General features: G+C 30.1%; 1 protein-coding gene across 2 annotated transcripts in view; it reads right to left on the reverse strand.

Annotated features, from left to right (window-relative positions):
- Positions 1-12,661, reverse strand: part of LOC116111186 (E3 ubiquitin-protein ligase SINA-like 10) — a 50,090-nt gene extending 37,429 nt beyond the window's left edge. The window contains exon 1 of one of the 2 annotated variants that reach the window (XR_004125026.1): positions 5,376-5,466. Coding sequence is in view for 1 of the 2 variants with exons in the window: in XM_031397380.1 (XP_031253240.1) it covers positions 12,172-12,657 (486 nt within the window). In the remaining variant the exon portion in view is untranslated. Of the gene's footprint in view, positions 1-5,375; positions 5,467-12,171 lie in introns of those variants that run through there. The other variant, XM_031397380.1, reaches the window with a different exon arrangement.
- Between the last annotated feature and the right edge of the window lie 10,203 nt (positions 12,662-22,864).

The raw sequence follows: 22,864 nt of genomic DNA on the forward strand, positions 1-22,864 counted from the left end.
CAGGCCGTTTGCATGTGGGACTATGTCCTCACGGGCTCCCCCATCGCAACAACCTTCTCTTTTTTTTCTTTTGTTTTATCTTATAAACTTCGTTAGGTAACAATTTAGATTGAGCTACCTTTATATTACCTCATTTAGTTTCTAGTTTCTCTTTACATATTCTAGGGCTTGTTCATGCTCTATGAATATATATGCTGTAGATGGTTTCATGCTTGTAATTCTTCTAAATTTACAATAAATTTAAAGACTTAGGCATTATGGAATGCAAACATGTCTCTCTACATCTACAAACACATCCCAGGAACACATAGATATTACTCATAATGCATTCTCCTTGGCATGTTCATCAACACAATTCAGTGCACAAATCAATACTAATTTGGCTACACTTCATCTCTTATTGAGGCCCCAAAAACTCTGGAAATAAACTCCTCCAGAATTAACTCCAAAATCTGCCCAAAATACACACTTCAAAATTTTGCACTTCAACTCTTCCAAATCTCGACCAAACATTCATCAAGTATCACATCACCACACCAAACTTTCCAGGATAGAGTTCTAATTATTATTAACCACCAAATCCATGCAACAATGTCCAAATATAACATAATATATGCAGCAAAGAAAATATCTACACACAACATACTAAACAACTTAGGGTAGGATTTACTACCCTTTGATTGAGCCACAATTCAACCTTTAAGAATCTCCTTTGATCAAACTCTCTTCCTCTTAAATCCTATGAGCAAAAACCATCAAAATCAACACTTTAAAAACTAAAATTCACTTCTTAGTGCAAGGATCTTACCTATAGAAGCTTAAGATTGAAAATCCACTAAAAAACACCCAAAACCTTTGAATTTCCTTTGAAGAAGAATTGAAGAATTTGAGAGAATATGGAGGTGAAAGTGGCGTGCATATGGGTAAGAGTGGCTAGGGTTTCACTCTTCAATTTGATATAACATAAAAATTATATGTAGTTTCCCATTTTGCCCTTGCACTTTCTTTAAAATTTCATCTATGTCCCTTAGTCAATTACCATAATGCCCTCATTTTAATTGCATTCTCCATGAAATTCTATCTCTTTTCATTGCCCACAATTTCAACTAATTTTGAGTGAAAAGACTATTTTACCCTTAATGCAAGTTTAAGGCATTTTCTTCACATTTTCCTTAAAATAACCTTAGCAAAAATCAACTAAAGGCATAATAACATAAATTAAATTACGTACCTCCATGTGGGCGTTACACTTAGGCTTATGGAGTCTAGCACCATTTGATAAACTTTGCATTTCTGCATAAAATAATCCGAGAAGTCAGAATGTGGACTGAAGTGGGGATCACCTGCTCGGGGGACCAATAAAGAAAGATAGTCGATGCAACTTATGACTTCTTGGAGTGTTAAGCATTTGTCAGTAATAATTTTTCAACAATTATTGAGATTTGAATAAATTCTAGGTAGTTCTTATGTTGAGTTGAGTCTAATTTTTGTCTTATTATATTCAGTGTTGTTGTTTTGTGTTTTTGGTTGTTTGTTGTTTTTCTTTCTTTGTGTTTTGTACCTGATGCTCGAGGACGAGCATGTCTTTAGTTTGGGGGTATTTGATAATCCGGGGATTATACTATTTTATTTAGGCTTTTTGGCCGGATTTTAGATACTTCTTTAGTCGTTTATGCCTGAATTGCTATTTAATTCTAAATATTTTATATTTCAGGCCGAAACATGCATTTTTAGCAAATAATGAGCGGATTGGAGTTTCTGGACCCAGAAGCAAGCGAATCTCAGAATTTAGGAAAGTTCTGAAGCAGAGTTGAAGCACTATGAAGTTTGTTCCCATGGGAAAGCATCAAAGATCGAAGATTCAAGCAAGGAAGCAAGCGGAGGGCAATTCTATAAATTCAGAATTTTCTAGGAAGGTTCTCCGCGACGAAAGAAGCTAGGCACGAGATTCACTTTAGTTTGTCGCCGCGGCGAAATTCTTTCATTGCCGCGACGAAGTCTGCGAAATTCTATTTTCTCCAAAATGCATAGTTTTATTTTAGGAAAGGTTTTAGGTTTTTGGGGGAACTATATAAGGAAAACCTTGCCATTTTGGTCGGGTTTGTTTGGTTTTCGTTGGGTTTTCAGTAGCTTTTACATTTAGAGAGAAGATTTGAGCTTTAATCTTGTGGACTCTTCAACTAGGGGAGATCTCTACTCTTTTCTCCGTATTTCACTATGTTAATTACTGGGTTTATTGTTCTTCTTGCTGTTTGTGTTAATTTAGTCATGAACTAACCCATTTTGTGTTAGGGTTTTGATGTAATTCGAATTTCTATGGATTAATCAATTGATTATTGTTGCCTTTATATTCTATTGCATAGATTGTGTGATTATTCCGATTTTTATTGATTTTACTTGTTGAACATGATGAGATTGAGAAATGAATCATGTTGAGCTTCTTGGATAATTACCATTGTTATTTTGAATGCTAGAGATAGATTTAAGAAACAATGAAATCAATCTAGGATTCCATTAGCTTAATGAACTTGGATTTGTAAATCTTTAATTTGTTGGGTGTGGAAGATTAATAGGGAAAAGTAGGAATTCATAGCCTGAGAAGGTATGTTTTACAACTTAGGGAATTCGGATTACAATCCTTGCATGTGAATGTAAAAGTAGCATAATCCACAGAATTAATCCATAGAGTCCGAATGAAGTCAAACCCTAACCGTTTGTTTTAATTGATATTACTCTTGTGTTAAATCGTGCTTTCATAATTTAGTTGTTTTTACACTTAGTAAATTTTGCTTTCAGTTTAGTTTTATATTCTCCCATAAATCCAACAATTTGGTTTCTCCAACCTGAAAACGAATAGGAAATTCAGTGCTTCGGAACCAATCCTCATGGGAACGATACTCACTTGTCACTTTATTACTTTGTGCGACTAGTGTACTTGCTATATTTGTATGTTGTAGTAACAACGCATCACTTTGTTAGTGGATCTGCGAGATTGTCATCAGTATGCACTTTACTGATCTGCACATCTTTCCTCTCAATTATCTCTCTAATGAGATGGAATCGTCTGAGTATGTGTTTGGACTTCTGATGAGACCGTGTTTCCCTAGCTTGAGCAATTGCTCCATTGTTGTCACAATAGATGTCTATAGGATCAACAATCGTGGGCACCACACCAAGTTCAATAACGAACTTTTTAATTCAGACAAACTCTTTGGCCACATCTGATAATGCAATATACTCAGCCTCCATTGTAGAGTCCACTACAATGCTTTGCTTGGAGGTCTTCCAGCTCACTACACCCCCATTGAGACAAAATACAAACCCTGATTGCGATCGATAATCATCTTTGTCCGTTTGGAAACTAGCATCACGGTATCCTCTTACAATGAGCTCATCTTCCCCTCCATAAACCAAAAACATATCCTTAATCCCCTTTAGGTACTTAAGAATATTCTTGACAGCCATCCAGTGATGCTCACTTGGATCCGAATGATATCTACTACAAGTACTCAAAGCACATGAGACATCAATTCGAGTACATAGCATGTCATACATGATGGATCCAATTGTTGATGCATTTGGGATCCTCTTCATCCTATCTCTCTCATCTTGTGTTCTAGGACACAATTCCTTAGAGAGATAAACACCATGTGACATCGGAAGAAATCCCTTCTTGGATTCCTCCATACTGAATCTTTTCAGTACTTTGTCAATATATACACTCTGACTTAGGCCAACCAACCTACGCGATCTATGACGATAGATCTTTATTCCAAGGATGTAGGCTATTTCCCCTAAGTCCTTCATGGAGAAGCACTTGGATAACCAAATCTTTACCGACTGCAAGTTCGGTATGTCATTGTAACGCCCCACTTGAGGTACGCAGTTATTGTTTCTTCTTTTGCTCTTATTTGAGTTGGGTGTTTGGTAATTTTGGTTGGTTGACCTTTGATTGAGTGTTATGTTAAATACTTGCCCTGAAATTGGTTGAAAATAGAAGAAGTTCAGTATTCTATGCTTCGCCGGGGCGAAGAATAATCTTCGCCGCAGCGAAGAGGTGTTCAAGCCACGGGGAAGCTGCTGGACAGTTTCGCCGCGGCGACATAANTCTTGTTACCTTATATAGTTATGATTTAAAATTACCTTATACAATTTCAATTATTACTTTTACTTTCCTTTTTCTTAATAAACCTACATATAGACATATTTAGGGGTAAAAATCGAGTTGAATCACGTGCAAGCTACTCGAACTCGACTTGATATTGGCTCGAACTCAGCTCGACATTAGTCGAGTTGAGTTCGAGTAGTTAATCGAGTCGAGTTCGATCACAATAGAACTCGACTTGATATTTTTGTAAGTATTTCCAAGCCAATAGTTAAGTTGATAGTTTTCAAAGTAATAGGAGTCATATATAATTTAGAAGTTATAAAATTTGCAAATCCACCCCTGTTAGATGAACTCGAACTTGAAAAAAACTCAATTATACGAACTCGATTTCTAATTTCAAGTACTCAATTCGAGTTCGAGCTTGGACGAGCCTGAGAAATTGAGTTTGAACTTGATTTTTCAAGCTCGAACTTGGTACTGTAGCGATTGAGTCGAGTTCAACTTATCAAATACTTGACTCGACTCAACTCGATTTCACTCCTAGACATAACATATATTGTACGTTATTAAAGAAACAATGCAGGGTGATGTGATATTTTTAAAAGGGAGGGGTATTTAATAATTTCCCAAAAATAGAGGAAGTTTTTCAACTTAATTAATTGTCTCCCAAAAGGACGATGAAATTAATCCTATATAAACTATTACATATCTTCTACTTCTACCGTTGTTATTGTACATAAAAGATAATTTCTATCTATGCATCTCTCATATGTTATTTTGCAAGGTAAAAAATATTTTGACAAGCAATATATATATCATTACTCATTCTGACATCAACCCTCTTAATTGGGATGAACTTGGAAAGTTTAAAAGTAATCTATTCATTGCATAGAAATGATCTATTCATCCAAAATAATAATAATAATAATAATTACTAAAGTTAATGGGATAGGCCATTTCAATTTTCAATGAAACAAGAAACTTTATAACATTTGCACATTACAATCGTTTATGTTTTCAGCCAAATTAACGAAAGACAAAATGTTTACAACATAAATTCAAAATGAGACATGTCAAGGGTATTCTGCTTCAATAGAATATGAAAGTACTGCACAAGCAAAAATCCAATCAAGTTCTTTAGTTTAGAAACTACCCAACTGAAAATATCTTATACAAGCACAATTAATAAAAACAAAAAAAGAAAGAAACTTGTGAAGAAAACCTTCATAGAACACATGTAAATAAGAAAGTTGAGAAGAAAAGAAACCTGAAAGACTGGAGTGGTCAATGCGTCAAGCAAACGGGGCAATCTAAAAGTTCTGGGTCGGTTAAAGTCACAGAAATTGAGCCATTTCCACTACGTTTGACGGTATAGCACTTTCTCCTTTGCCACCAATTAGGCAGCTGCCTCTTCAATTCTAACTTTCCTCATCTTCTCTTCGTGTTTTTCTTCCTCTTCGATTCTTTGTTTCCACTTCAATTTTTCACATGATCTTCATCCCACTTATCTTCTACAGCCTACTTCAATTTCTTCACATGAATTTTCATTCCTCCCTTTAACTTCTACTCCATTCAATAGTCCTCGTCTCTTTCAGGAATTTCATCCTCAAGTTGATTTTATTTGATCACCGGAGCCACCTTCTCTGTCTTGGGATTTGGCCAAAATTTTGATAGGTCTTTTTCCATGTCTTCTCTACCCGAATCCAGGTTTTGCTTCTTCCCATTTTCCTTCCTTTTTTCTTAACCTAAATTAAAGTTCCCACCTATGTGAAGGGAAAAAAATAAAATACCCACCCTGGTCTCTTCAAAGAAAGGGGGTTAATTGATATTTTCTGTTCCTTATCTTTCGTAAATTTGTTTCACTTTCTTCGCAGTTACCTGAAATATCTTTTATGTTTCCCTGTTTGGCGTTGCAAGCTTATTTTATATGCCTCTGTAGGGTAGGGTAGAACCAAATATCCCGAAACCGATACTTATAGGAAGTTTCTTTATTTTATTGGAATTGATATTAACGATTCGTCTATTCTTATGTATGGAGGAATCGAAACCGAACCTGAAAAAAGAACCGATTTTTTAACCTGTTTTGAAATATGTTTTGAACTTGTTTTGAATTAACTGAATGAATATGAAATATCTCGTGAATGTGAAAAAAATATATGGGGGTTTCTATTATTTACATATAAAAAATTAAAAAGAAAAAGTTAAATTTTAGAATAACTAATTAAATAAATATACAATATACTTATTACATATAAAATTTATAAATTCACTCATTAAAACTATATATATCATATAATTAATATTAAAGTTTTAATTAATTAAGTGAATAAGAATTATGATCAATTAAAAGTGTTTTAGTATAAAATAATTATTTTTAATAAAAAATATATTTGATTGAATAATATATATTTACTATTTCCTTCAATTATCATGTTCTAAGTATATCTATAATAACAATTATAATATATATGATAAATTGATAAACATTAATAAATTTAATTATAGTTAATATCGTACTAATCAATTATAACATTACATTATAGTTAAATAATTAACTTAATTAATTATAATTTATAACATTTTAATATTTATAGTATAATATATACATACATAATTGATTATACTTAATAATGACTTATAAGTAAACAAGTATATTACTAATTAAATAATTAGAAATTTAATTATTATAGCATTATATAGATTTATAGTATAATTACTTAATCAATTATAACATTCATTATAAACATACACAAATTTATTGAATGATTAAAAATTAATTATTTTAATATTACATTAAAAATTTATAGGATAATTACTTATTCACTACAAAACATACATTGTAGTATGATATTAATAATTATAACATTATATAATAAATGATTACTTAATTGATTATGACATTTTATTATAATATTAGTAATACTAATTATTACAAAACATTACACATTAGCACAATATTAATTAAGATTAGAAATTTAATTAATACAACATTACATTATAAATTTATAGTACGAGTACGTAATAATTGTAATATCATTATAATTAAATTATTACTAATTAATTAATATTCTATATAATAAAAAATTATAATATTAATTAAAATATTTATAGTAGATTACTTAATTCATTGTAATATTTCTTATAGTATGATTACATAATAATTATGACATACATAATTAGATGTATTTAATTGGTTATGACATTATTATGAACATTAATTATAACATTACATTATAACAAATGATTAGAAATTTAATTAATTAACATTACACTATAGTAAATAATTCTTAATTAAATTATAACATATACATTAAATATATTATTGTCATAATTAATTATAGTGTTATATAGTTTAAGGATTACTAATTAATCATAAATTATAACATACGTTTATAACATTAGTATTTTTACATATTATATTACTAATTAAATGATTCAAAATTAATATTATAATATTACATAAAGATAAGTCTGATTACAATTCCTATAACATTACATTATAGTATAAATAATTAATTATACATACATAATTAAATAATTACTTAATTGATATGACATTACTTATAAATATTAATAATTATAATTACTACATAACATTAGCAATAGCACAATACTTAATTAAATGATTAGAAATTTAATTATTATAACATTACATTATAAATTTATAGTACGATACTTAATTAATTTAACATTATATATAATTAAATGATTACTAATTAAAATAACATTTATTATAAACAAATTAATTATAAATTTATAATATATATTAAAGAGTTATAGTATATTGTAATTCATTATTATAGATATATAATTAGTTATAACTATACATAATTAGATGATTATTTAATTGATTATGACATCATATATAAACATTAATTGTAACAAATTATAATAATGATTATTTAATTAATTATCAGAAATTTAATTAATTAAGCATTACATTATAATTAAATAATTACTTAATTAAATATAACATTATTATATACATTAATTAGATCACTTAAAATATATAGTATATAGTTTAATGATTACATAATTAGTTAGAATTTATAACATTACATTATAAACATTAGTAATTTACTACATTATTATATTACTTAATTAAATGATTAAAAATAATAATTATAACATTACCTTATATTATAGGTATGATACTTAATCAATTATAACATTCCATTAAAATCGTAGTATATAATTAAATGTTAGAAATTAATTAATATAATATTAAATATAGATTTATAAATGATTACTAATTCATTTAAACTTACATTATAGTTGATCACACATAATTAATAACATTACATAATTAAATGATTACTAATTGATTAGACATATTATAAACTTTAAATTACTAATTTACACAATACTAATAAATGATTATAATTTTATAATATAACATTACATTAAAATTATAGTATGATTACTATAATTATAACATATTATAAAACAATATTACAATATTTAATTAAATGATTAAAATGAATTATTATAATATAATATATAACATTAAACAATTATATTCTTATCTCTTAAATTTATTTTAAGTTATTAGTAAATAAATTTATTATGTTTTTACTTTTGAATACTAATGACTTCTTGTGGTTTATTTTGTAGAAATGATTGGACTTCAATCATTGACGAAGGAACATCCACACCTAATTTGGAGCATTAGACATGAGTCATGTCTCATATTATGCTTTTTGGGTTGTTGTAGTTTTATAATTGTAGTGATTAAATTAGTGGGAGAATAAAAAAAGTTTGTGCAGTTTCTAACTTTCTATTTTGTTGTTTCTCAATGATTTGTGAGGATTATTTGATGTGAATGTGATGAATAATTGTTTGTTTTGGTTTTGATTGACAATTTATGTGAATTGTGATGAATTGATGAATTCAAGTGTTGCCTAGAGATTACAGGTTAGAGTTACATTGGACATAAATAAATGAGTAATCAAAATTTGTTAGGGGGTGTATTTGTAAACTTTTAAGTATTTTATCATTTTTTAAACTAATAGGGGTGCTGATTATTTACAGGGTACTCAGAAAGGAACCGGAACTGCATTTTAGGTTCGGTCTCGAATTAAGAACTACACTGTGCGGTTTCCGGTTTCGGTACCTTTTTTGGGAACCTGCACTGTGTGGCTCCGGTTCTGCTTCCCCAAAAATGTAGGTACCCGGAACCGCTCACCCCTAGCCTCTTGTTACCTTATATAGTTATGATTTAAAATACCTTATACAATTCAATTATTACTTTTACTTTCTTTTTCTAATAAACCTACATATAGACATATTTAGGGGTAAAAGAGTCGAACCACTCGCAACTCCTTTGCGTAGTTTATTTAAATATTCTCCATCCAACCCCAAAATAACTTCTCTTCCACCCTCCCCACACTCGAAATACCACATTTCTCCATTTCTGTATCTCTTCATAACTCCAATCAATTCTACTCAAACAACAAACAACAAAGAAGGAAGCAGAGGGTGAAGATATTTAAAAGCGAAGGGAGGGGAGAGTGATTGTGTGTCAATTTCTGAATTTGTTATTTCAATATCAAACACATGGGTATTATTATAATATTAGAGTTAGGATTCGGACGGCTAATTCAGCCAAACGCTTAAGTGTTGAATAGCAAGTGGTCAATGGACAGCTTCCTTGTAAAAATCATAAAAATGACTTGCTCCCAACCAACAAAAATGTTAGCTTTTTCCACGGCAAAAACACTCAAAACAGAACACTTCTATTTGTCAATCACACAAACCAGTTCCGCCAAATTGACTGGATTTCTCTTTATCAACTCAACTCCATTCAACACAAATGTAGAATCCAACACATTCATCCAACATAAAAAAATAAATAAAAAAATAAAAAAAAATTGAAAAACGAAAGTGATTGATTACCAATGGCAGATGAGGAAGACCAAGAACAACAGTGCAGATGAGATGAGGAAGACCAACAACCAGAGCACAGATGAGATAAAGAAGACGAAACCAGGGCGCAGATGAGATGAAGAAGACGAAACCAGAGCGCAGATGAGATGAAGAAGACGATGAACCAGAGCGCAGATGGAAGAAGCAGAAGAAGACCGCGGCTGATTTGTTTTTTGAAACACTTCCCCCAAAATTTTTTACTTTTTAACCTAAAGTTTTTTAATTAGAGTAGGGACGCCGGTCCAAAAACAAAGGACGATCGTCCATTACTTATGAACGGGCGTCCATTACATACGGACGGCCGTCCTTACGTGATGGACAGGCGTCCATTTCCTATGGATGGGCGTTCATTAACATATGAGCGCCCGTCCATAACCTATGGACGACCGTCCCTAATTTTTTTTAATATTTTTTATTCAATTTACTGATGAACGGACGTCCTTTAAATGGGGACACCCGTCCATGTACGTGAACGGTCGTCCATATTTGATGAACGGCTGTTCACTAGAAAAAATTTAATAACGTCAAATGTGTTGAATGGTCTGAGTCAGGGAACACGTAGGCCGGTAAAAAAATTCGGTGTAAAAACCCTGGTGTCTGTAGCACTACTGATATAATTGCTAGCTCACTGAAGGTTAGAAGACAAAATTTAATAAAGAAAAATGTATAAAGTACGTGCAGACGTGCACTAGGTTACATGGACTCTTCTACCAACTACCATAGCTCTATATGACATAATATTTTTTTATTTGACTTAGGTAGTCCTAAAAATATGTATATTTTCCAGAGAAACTGAGCATCCAGCAGCCATATGAATATTGATGAATCCATGTAAGAAATTGCACGAGCATTCACATTTCCAGCCACAATACATGTACTGTTTACAGATGAACATATGAATGCCTGGATCACGTTAACATTAAAAAGGATGCATATAGGTATGAATGCCAGGAAATAAATTAAATCACATAACTATATGAACAAAAATTTGCAGAAGATCATGTCCTTGGTGTCATATTAGGTTTTTGGCAGTGAATAATCATTAGTAAAGGTTCCCTTGGCCTTGAGTTAGAAATCAAAACTCTTCTTTATCTTTGGATCAGTGCCGATCAAGAGCCCTTAGACCATGATCCAAGGATCAGCAGTAGGGGTAACCTTACCCATTGTAGCATAACAATTTCCAAGATTTAAACCTATCCACCCTCTTGGGATTTATCTGATATTCAACAGTACTCCAACTACTAGTGAGAGTCAAAGAAAGTTCAATTCCTTGAGAAGATGAGAGAAGATCCAGATCCTTTTGCATTCATCAAACATGCTAATACCAGGGATTCTAACACAAATTTCAAATGTAAGGATCAAATTCCATAACTTTTTGCAGAAAACACATCGCTCAGTGATAACTGATAGAGATGATGATCTACCGCATCGATAGTAACTAATTTGATAAAAAAACTAGAGATTCAACACAAAGATGAAGCACCAAAAAAAAGTAAAACAAGGTGGAGAATGCAGTGAAAATAAAATGAGATGGACAGCGTGTGGTGTTTTAGCACTTTGGGTCGATCACAGCATAATAAGTAGAAAATCATGAATATTTTAAACTATTCAACTAAATACAATGCAAGCATCTCATAATGATTTAACTCATTTTTGGTTTCTTAAAAGCAAGAGTAAAATCTCTTTTCCAAGAATTAAAAAAAAAAAAAAAAAAAAAAAATTGGCATTAATTGTGTTTTATTGAAACTCTGTAAACAAGACAGTCTTCCATGCAATTTCAAGTTGATAGTTGCACAAATTGCGGACATGTTGCTGCGCAAGGCAGTTAGTTTGCATCACATAGACATGATTAGTACTATAAAAATAAAATCAATGTGCATACATATATTTAAAAGAGTACAAAAAGGTACAACAATAAATTCAAAATGAGACATGTCAAGGGTATTCTGCTTCAATAGAATATGAAAGTACTGGCACAAGCAAAAATCCAATCAAGTTCTTTAGTTTAGAAACATACCCAACTGAAAATATCTTCATACAAGCACAATTAAATAAACAAATAAAAGAAAGAAAGAAACTTGTGAAGAAAACCTTCATAAGAACACATGTAAATTAAGAAAGTTGAGAAGAAAAGAAACCTGAAAGACTGGAGTGGTCAATGCGTCAAAGCAAACGGGGCAATCTAAAAGTTCTGGGTCGGTTAAAGTCACAGAAATTGAGCCATTTCCACTACGTTTGACGGTATCAGCACTTTCTCCTTTGCCACCATTATTAGCCGCAGCTGCCTCTTCAATTTCATAACTTTCCTTATCTTCCTCTTCGTGTTTTTCTTCCTCTTCGATTCTTTCGTCTTCCACTTCAATTGCTTCACATGATTCTTCATTCCTCACTTTATCTTCTACGCCTACTTCAATTTCTTCACATGAATTTTCATTCCTCCCTTTAACTTCTACTCGCACTTCAATAAGTCCTCGCTCTTCTTCAGGAATTTCATCTCTCAAGTTGATTTTACTTTGACTCACCGGAGCCACCTTTCTCTGTCTCTTGGGATTTGGCCCAAAACTTTTGATAGGTCTTTTTCCATCGTCTTCTCTACCCGAAATCCAGGTTTTGCTTCTTCCCATTTTCCCTTCCCTTTTTTCTTAACCTAAATTAAAGTTCCCACTATATGTAAGGGAAAAAAAATAATTACCCACCCTGGTCTCTTCAAAACGAAAGGGGGTTAATTGATATTTGTCTGTTCCATTATCTTTCGTAAATTTGTTTCACTTTCTTCGCAGTTTACCTGAAATATCTTTTTCATGTTTCCCTGTTTGGCGTTTGCATAGCTTATTTAAATATGCCTCTTGTAGGGGTAGCGGGTAGAACCAAAATCTACCTGAAACCGATACTATATAGGTAAGTTTCAATTTTATTTTATTAGAATTGATATTATACGATTCCGATTCTGATTCTTATGTATGGAGGAATCGAAACCGGAACCTGAAAAAAGAACCGATTTTTTTAACCTGTTTTGAAATATGTTTAGAACTTGTTTTGGAATCTGAACTGCAATGAACATATGAAATATCTCGTGAAATGTGAATAAAGAATAATGGGGAGTTTCTATTATTTTACATATAAAAAACTTTAAAATAGAAAAAGTTAAATTTTTAGAATAACCTAATTAAATAAATATACAATTATACTTATTACATATAAAATTATAAATTACACTATATTAAAAACTTTAATATATTATAATATATTAATATTAAAGTTTTAATTAATTAAGTGAATAATTGGAATTATGATCCAATTAAAAGTGTTTTAATGTTATTAAAATAATTATTTTTGAATAAAATAATATATTTGATTGAATAATAATATATTTAGCTATTTCCTTCAATTATCATGTTCTAAGTATATCTTAATAAATTAACAATTAATTAATTATATATGATAAATTGATAAACATTAATAAATTTAATTACTAGTTAAATATCGTACTTAATCAATTATAACATTACATTATAGTTAAATAATTACTTAATTAATTATAATTTTATAACATTATTTAATTGATTTATAGTATAATTAATTATAGCATTACATTAATTGATTATTAACTTCATTAAGTGAATTATAAGTTAACCATATAGTATATTACTTAATTAAATAATTAGAAATTTAATTAATTATGCATTACATTATAGTTATAGTATAATTACTTATCATTAATAACATTTCATTATAAACATTAGCACAAATTTAATTGAATGATTAAAAATTTAATTAATTATAATATTACATTAAAAATTTATAGGATAATACTTACTTCACTAAACATTACATTGTAGTATGATTACATAATTAATTTTAACATTATTAATTAAATGATTACTTAATGATTATGACATTTTTATTATAAATATAGTAATTACTAATTTATTACATAAACATTACTACATTAGCACAATACTTAATTAAATGATAGAAATTTAATTAATTACAACATTACATTATAATTTATAGTACGATTACGTAATTAATTGTAATATTACATTATAATTAAATTATTACTTAATTAATTATAATATCTATTATAAATAAATAAATTATAATATATATTAATATTTATAGTATGATTACTTAATTCATTGTAATATTTCATTATAGTATGATACATAATTATATGACATTACAAATTAGATGATATTTAATTGGTTATGACATTATATTAGAACATTAATTATAACATTACATTATAAACAAATGATTAGAAATTATTAATTAAACATACACTATAGTAAATAATTCTAATTAAATTATAACATTATTACATTACATTATATTATGATCACTTAATTAATTATAGTGTTATATAGTTAAAGGATTACTTAATTAATCATAAATTATAACATTACGTTATAAACATTAGTAATTTATACATTATTATATTACTTAATTAAATGATTCAAATTTAATTAATTATAATATTACATTAAAGATTTATAGTCTGATTACTTAATTATTATAACATTACATTATAGATAATATAATTAATTATAACATTACATAATTAAATAATTACTTAATTGATCATGACATTACATTATAAATATTATAATTACTAATTTACTACATAACATAGCAATAGCACAATACTTAATTAAATGATTAGAAATTTAATTAATTTAACATTACATTATAAATTTATAGTACGATTACTTAATAATGTAAACATTATATTATAATTAAATGATTACTTAATTAAAATAACATTTTATTATAAACAAATTAATTATAAATATAATATTATATTAAAGATTTATAGTATAATTGCTTAATTCATTATTATATGATTATATAATTAGTTATAACATTACATAATTAGATGATTATTTAATTGATTATGACATCATATTATAAACATTAATTGTAACATTACATTATAATAAATGATTATTTATTAATTATCAGAAATTATTAATTAAGCATTACATATAGTAAATAATTACTTAATTAAATTATAACATTATTATATTACATTATATTATGATCACTTAATTAATTATAGTATTATATAGTTAAATGATTACATAATTAGTTATGAATTTATAAATACATTATAAACATTAGTAATTTACTACATTATTATATTACTTAATTAAATGATAAAAATTATAATTATAACATTATCCTATATATTTATAGTATGATTACTTAATCAATTATAACATTCCATTATAAACATAGTATATTAATTAAATGATTAGAAATTTAATAATTAATATAATTATAGATTTATAATATGATTATAATTATTATAACATTACATTTGTATGATACATAATAATTATAACATTACATAATTAAATGATTACTTAATTGATTATGACATTATATATAAACTTTAGTAAATTACTAATTTACACAATACTTAATTAAATGATTATAATTTTATTAATTATAACATTACATTATAAATTTATAGTATGATACTAATTAATTATACATATATTATAAACAATAACAATATTTAATTAAATGATTAAAAATGTAATTAATTATAATATTACATTATAAACATAAACAATTATATTCTTATCTCTTAAATTTATTTTAAGTTATTAGTAATAAATTTATTCAAGTTTTTACTTTTTGAATCTACTAACTGACTTTCTTGTGTTTATTTTGTAGAAATGATTGGACTTCAATCACTTGACGAAGGAACATCCACACCTATTTGGAGCATTAGACATGAGTCATGTATCATATATGCTTTTGGGTTGTTTGTAGTTTTATAATTGTAGTGATTGAAATTAGTGGGAGAATAAAAAAAGTTTGTGACAGTTTCTAACTTTCTATTTTGTTGTTTGTTCCAATGATTTTGGTGAGATTTTGATGGAATTGTGATGAATAATGTTTGTGTTGGTTTTGATTGACAAATTTTATGTGAATTGTGATGAATTGATTGAATTCAAGTGTTGCCTAGAGATTACAGGTTAGAGTTACATTGGACATAAATAAATGAGTAATCAAAATTTGTTAGGGGTGTATTGTAAACTTTTAAGGTATTTTTATCATTTTTTAATAATAAGGGGTGCTTGATTATTTACAGGGTACCAGGAAAGGAACCGGAACCTGCATTTAGGTTTCGGTTCCTCGAATTAAGAACCTACACTGTGCGGTTCGGTTTCGGTACCTTTTTGGAACCTGCACTGTGGGCTGGTTCTGATTCCCCCAAAAAATGTAAGGTACCCGAACCGCTCACCCCTAGCCTCTTGTTACCTTATATGTTTGATTTAAAATTACCTTATACAATTTCAATATTACTTTACTTCCTTTTCTTAATAAACCTCATATAGACCTATTTAGGGGTAAAAATTGAGTCGAACCACTCGAACTCCTTTGCGTAGTTTATTTAAATATTCTTCTTGTTACCTTATATAGTTATGATTTAAAATTACCTTATACAATTTCAATATTCTTTTATTTCCTTTTTCTTAATAAACACATATAGACATATTTAGGGGTAAAAATCGAGTTGAATCACGTGCAAGCTACTCGAACTCGACTTGATATTGGCTCGAACTCAGCGACATTAGTCGAGTTGAGTTCGAGTAGTAATCGAGTCGAGTCGATCACAATAGAACTCGACTTGATATTTTTGTAAGTATTTCCAAGCCAATAGTTAAGTTGATAGTTTTCAAAGTAAAGGAGTCATATATAATTTAGAAGTTATAAAATTTGCAAATCCACCCCCTGTTAGATGAACTCGAACTTGAAAAAAACTCAATTATACGAACTCGATTTCTAATTCAAGTACTCAATTCGAGTTCGAGCTGGACGAGCCTGAGAGAAATGAGTTTGAACTGATTTTTCAAGCTCGAACTTGGTACTGTAGCGATTGAGTCGAGTTCAACTTATCAATACTGACTCGCTCAACTCGATTTCACTCCTAGACATAACATATATTGTACGTTATTAAAGAAACAATGCAGGGTGATGTGATATTTTTAAAAGGGAGGGGTTTTAATAATTTCCCAAAAATGAGGAAGTTTTTCAACTTAATTAATTGTCTCCCAAAAGGACGATGAAATTAATCCTATATAAACATTACATATCTTCTATTCTACCGTTTGTTATTGTACAAAAAGATAATTTCTATCTATGCATCTCTCATATGTTATTTTGCAAGGTAAAAAATATTTGACAAGCAATATATATATCATTACTCATTCTGACTCAACCCCTTATTGGGATGAACTTGGAAAGTTTAAAAGTAATCTATTCATTGCATAGAATGATCTATTCATCCAAAATATAATATATAATAATTACTAAAGTTAATGGGATAGGCCATTTCAATTTCAATGAAACAAGAAACTTTATAACATTTGCACATTACAATCGTTTAGTTTTCAGCAAATTAACGAAAGACAAAATGTTAGGAAATGATGATATATTACACATTAAATATTTCTTTCAAGTTCCAAGAATAATGTGATAGCTGAAAGTCTATAAATCACTTTGCTAGTTTATTAAAAAAAAAATTACTTTCAAAAATTATTACTCTCATGTTTGATATTACCACTACTGATATGATTCATCAACTTTAAGTTAGTAAGATTCTGTACTTTCAAGGTAATAGAAATCATGCCACCATATTTACTCTCTTTGTCTGTGGTCTGTAAGGTCCGTTTAGGTCCTATGTCGCTTTGGATATCTGCTGACTATCCTTCTTCATCTCGTGACTACTAATCAAGCCCTCAACTTTTCCATTTTTTTTCCCGTAGTCATGACAAACAAAAGCTTGATATCTATCTCTCATCTTTTTCCAAGGAAATGATTGCCTCAAGCAATATTTACAGCTGCATTAGTCAGAAACATTACTTAGTTTCTATTGTGTTCGTCAATAGGTAAAAAAGGCTCCAATATGCAAATATCCAACTCAAGCTGCCCATTACATAAACCATGAAAAGTCTTGGAACTAAAAGGAACCCAACGGTGTTAATCCTATATAAACTAACAGGGTAATCAAGCCGCTCACGAACAGATAACCCATTAGTGTGAGATTCAACGCTGACTCTGCCAAACAACGCCATTGCCAAAATATCATATTGAAAACTGTTACGTCTCGAGGAAATACAACTGATTGATCAAACATTACTCTGATAAAACATTTCTAAACCCGAACCATCATGTAAAGAACATCAACAAGAAGTTTTAAGAGAAAACAAACCTGAAAAACAGGAGGTGTCAAGGACTCAAGGCAAATGGGGCAGTCAAAAACCTCTGGGTTAGTTAAGCAGAAAGGCAAACAAAGTCCAACAACATCGTTGCTCCTCAAGGTTATCATCAATATTAACTCCTTGATAAGGAATTTCTTCTCTGATGTTGGTCCGAGATCGACGAAAACCAACCTTCCTTTTCTTCTTTGTTAGCTTCCGGAGGCTTGGTCCTTCTCCATCTTGTACTCCAGGCATTGTGAGATTAGCCTCCATTTTCAGTCTGGATTTGGTTTTTAACACATACTTAATGAAGTAATTAAACAAACAACTTAACAATAAAATTAAGTGGGAGAAAGAACATAATGAATGTGAGTACCTGAATCAAAAGAGAAATTCCAAGTTAGGTGTTGGATATGACGAACCTGTAAAAACCATGAACTAAGATTTTGGTTTTGTAAGACAGAAGAGAAAATATCAATCGAAAAGGCTCCCTGCAACTGTAATGCCAGATGAGTTAGAATTTCAATTGTTTATTCGTTAAGATACAGATATGGATATATTAGAGGTTTAACTACATCAAATCAATGAAGTAAAGCCATATCCGCATATTGCTACATATTAGGGAATAGGATATCAACAGTCTCCCCTTACAAATATTAAAGCAACAATAACTCCCTCATCACCTGCGCAAAAACGGTGATCCCTATCACCATTTTAGCACAATTAATTTTGCATCACGTCTTGGCCAGTAATAGACTAGAATCTCAAGCGACATATGACATCAGTTTAAAACTTTGCCAACCACCAACGATGAGTTACGATCATCGAAATTAATACCGTTGAATTGTTTTTTTTTTTTTTTTTCTGTTTTCTTCTTCTTAATTGCGAAACCTACACTATTATTTAACGTATCATTCTTACCACAATTCATGTAATTAATGATTATTAAATTTCACCCACATAATTTGTACATTCTGAATATGTGATATGTGGTAGGAATGAGCAAATTATCCCGAGCACAGAAAAATCAAACCTTTACTTGTTTCTCATCACAGAATACACAAAAATTAGATGATCAAAATGTAAGACATTTCATCTGTAATCTAAACAGAAATACAAAGAATATAATATTCTTAAACTATAAACCAGGAATCAAGAATTACCTCTAGCCATTGAAGCAAACTCACGAGCAGTATTTTGGATCTTTTAAGCTCTCAAGACACTCTATTGATGGTGTATTTTTCTGTATATTCGAGTTCTTGAGCTTAGGGACCAAAATAATATACATAGCCAAGCTTCCATAAAGCTCATAATGGCATTGCTTAATGGCTGCCATAAATCCCAAACGTTTGAAAACTGAAGCGTTTGAAAACTGAACAAAGAACGTGGACCATCAACTTTAAAACTGATGAAAATCACGTTATTTACATTACTCATGTAACGTAAGTTTCATCAGCATATCCAATGAAATACCCAGTAATGGTCCTTGGGTCCAGCTTCTTCTCCTGTGGATTATAAATTCTCACTTCAGGCGACCATCCCCAAACACGCATATGTCGCAAACTCGGTTTCCAACCTTTCCATAATTCAAATGGTGTTTTAGGAACAGCCTTGGTTGGAACTCGGTTCANTTTTTTTTTGGGTTGTCCAAGCTTGGACTCATCTTAACTAATTCTTTAGAATCTTGAAATTAACGATCAGTTAAATTTTTAGTGATGACTCCTTATTAATAATCGTAGAGATTCAAACTAAAAACCTGTTATGTAATACACCCAAAAATTCTTAACGGGAAGCTATTATCACCTTCTTTACAAACTTAGTTTCTTGTTATTGGTTCGAGATTGAGTCTCTCTTTCTCCTCTCTTTATTTCCAAAATTTTTGCTTCTTCCTTCACCATCTTTTAATTAATCTCATCCCTTGTTATTTAATCATATCATCAAATTTATTTCTTTGAAAATAATAATAATTTCAAACTGAATGGTGTTAACATATATTAATATTAACACTATTAATTTATGTTAAATTCCTAACATTATTGAATTCTCTCGTTAACGGTGTGTCAAACTACTCGTTAATTAAATTAACATTAATTGGATCAAAATAAGTAGAGATTTCTGGAAGAAATGTTGTGATTCTTAAACAAAAAACATTTAATTACTGAACACCTGATAAACCACTTTCCCATATGCAGATGCCCAAATGGAGTTTCCCATAAGATCTACTAAGAAGAGATGGAACCAAAAAGAAAACTGTTTTAACAATGGTCCTCAAGCAGTTCTCTACATCTAAATGTGGACGAATGAAATTTAAGGGTGGTGTCTTTTTTGTAACTTGCCGAGATATCATAGTGGAATTTGCATGTGCTGGCCGTAAAACATCTGATCAACATATACCCAATATTAACTTGAGTTCAATAATAGAAAAGAATAACTGCCCTAGTAGTTAAGAATGTTTGCTCTCTTCATTGACTTTACGAGTTTGAACCTTAGGATCACCAATCACATTTGTGACTTACTTAGAACATTAGGCTTAGAGGGTATTTAATGAACCCCAAAAATTAGTTAAAGTGCGTGAAAACTAGTTCAAGCAAATATATATAAAGTGATGTTAAAAGGCGTATTATTATACGAGAACTGTATGGTTGAGTTAATAAGTTCAACAGAGAAATGTTGATACAACTTTGTAGATGAACCAACAAAGTTGCAGCCCAGAAGGGAGCACCTACAAGGTTGAAATTTGCAAAAACCATTTTCGTGCACACTTTTTTGGAACCCAAGTTAATAAAACAAAATTCCTTCAAAAGAAGGATATAGATCAAGGAAAAACAAACCTCATAGACAGGAGATCTGAAGAGAAGCTGCTTGGAGGAACCATGGAGCGGAAGAAGACCAGCGGTAGATTATTTTAGAATTTTTGGGTGTCTTGCTTACGCTCACATTCCGGATGCAAAGAGAAAAAAGTTGGATGACAAAGGAGAAAAATGCATATTTCTTAGTGTTAGTGATCAATCGAAAGCGTACAAATTGTACAATCCTATCACCAAGAAAATTGTCATTAGTCGTGATGTTGTATTTGATGAAGATAGAACCTAGTCTTGGAGTAGCAATGGTGTTGAACAGACAATACCAACATATATTGATGGTGAAAATGAAGAAGAAACACAACAGCCTCATCAACAACAAGCTACAACAGTTTCTACTCTTGAAGATCCTCGAAATGAAGGTTCTACAACATCTGAAACTTCACCAGCAGCAACAACATATGATGAGCAGGTTGATGCTATAGAAGGTTCACATCCTCAATGTGTTAGAAAAAGGCTAGCATGGATGCAAGACTATGAGGTAACAAGAATTGATTATTCTGAGGATCCACTCACCCATTTTGCCATGTTTTCAAACTGTGATCCAATAACTTTCAAAGAGGCTGTCAAAGAATTAAAGTGGTAGAAGGCTATGAATGTTGAAATTGAGGCCATCAAAAGAAACAACACTTGGGAGTTGACAGAGCTTCCAAAAGGGCAAAAGACCATTGGTGTGAAGTGGGTTTATAAAACAAAGTTGAAGGAGAATGGTGAAGTTGACAAGTACAAGGCGCTTTTGGTGGCTAAGGGCTATAAGCAAGAATTTGGTGTTGATTAAAAAGAAGTCTTTGCTCCGGTTGTGAGGCATGACACAATTAGATTGGTGATTGCATTGGCGGCTCAAAACTCATGACTTATCTTCTAGTTGGATGTGAAATCAGCATTTCTACATGGAGACCTACAAGAACAGGTATTTGTTGATCAACCTCCTGGTTATGTGAAGCTAGGTAATGAGCATAAGGTGTATAACTTGAAAAAGGCTCTACATGGGCTAAAACAAGCTCCAAGAGCTTGGTACAGCTGTACAGCTGTATAGATGTTTATTTTTTTAAGGAAGGTTTTAGAAGATGTCCATATTAGCATACACTTTTTATTAAAATTGAAGATGGAGGAAAGATGATCTTTGCATGCTTATATGTAGATGATTTAATTTACACTGGAAATGATATGACTATGTTTGAAAAGTTTAAAATGTCCATAATGAATGAATTTGATATGTCTGATCTTGGAATGTTGCATTATTTTATTGGCATTGAGGTGGGTCAATCTGCTGCTGGAATTTTTATTTCTCAAAAAAAAAAAAAAAAAAAATATGTGCGAGAAATTTTAGATAGGTTTTAGATGAAGAATTGCAATTCAGTGAGTATACCGAGTTTGGTTTGAAGCTAAATAAAGCTCATAATGGAAAGAAGGTTAATGACACTTTTTACAAGTAGATTGCAAGAAGTCTAATGTATTTAACATCAACAAGGCCAGATATAATGTATTCAGTGAGTCTCATCAGCAGATACATGGAGAATCCAATAGAGATGCATCTGCTAGCTAGTTGCCAAGAGAATACTTTGATACTTGCAAGGTACAATGGAATTTGGGTTGTTCTACAAGAAGGGAGAAAAGTCAGACTTTATTGACAACGATTATGTTGGGGATCAAGATGATAGAAAAAACACTTTAGACTATGCTTTTATCCTTGGTTCATGGGTTGTTTCATGGTCATCAAAGAAACAGTCAATTGTCACTTTATCAACAACTGA

Source organism: Pistacia vera, unplaced genomic scaffold, assembly GCF_008641045.1.
Source record: "Pistacia vera cultivar Batoury unplaced genomic scaffold, PisVer_v2 Contig63, whole genome shotgun sequence".
Lineage (NCBI taxonomy): Eukaryota > Viridiplantae > Streptophyta > Magnoliopsida > Sapindales > Anacardiaceae > Pistacia > Pistacia vera.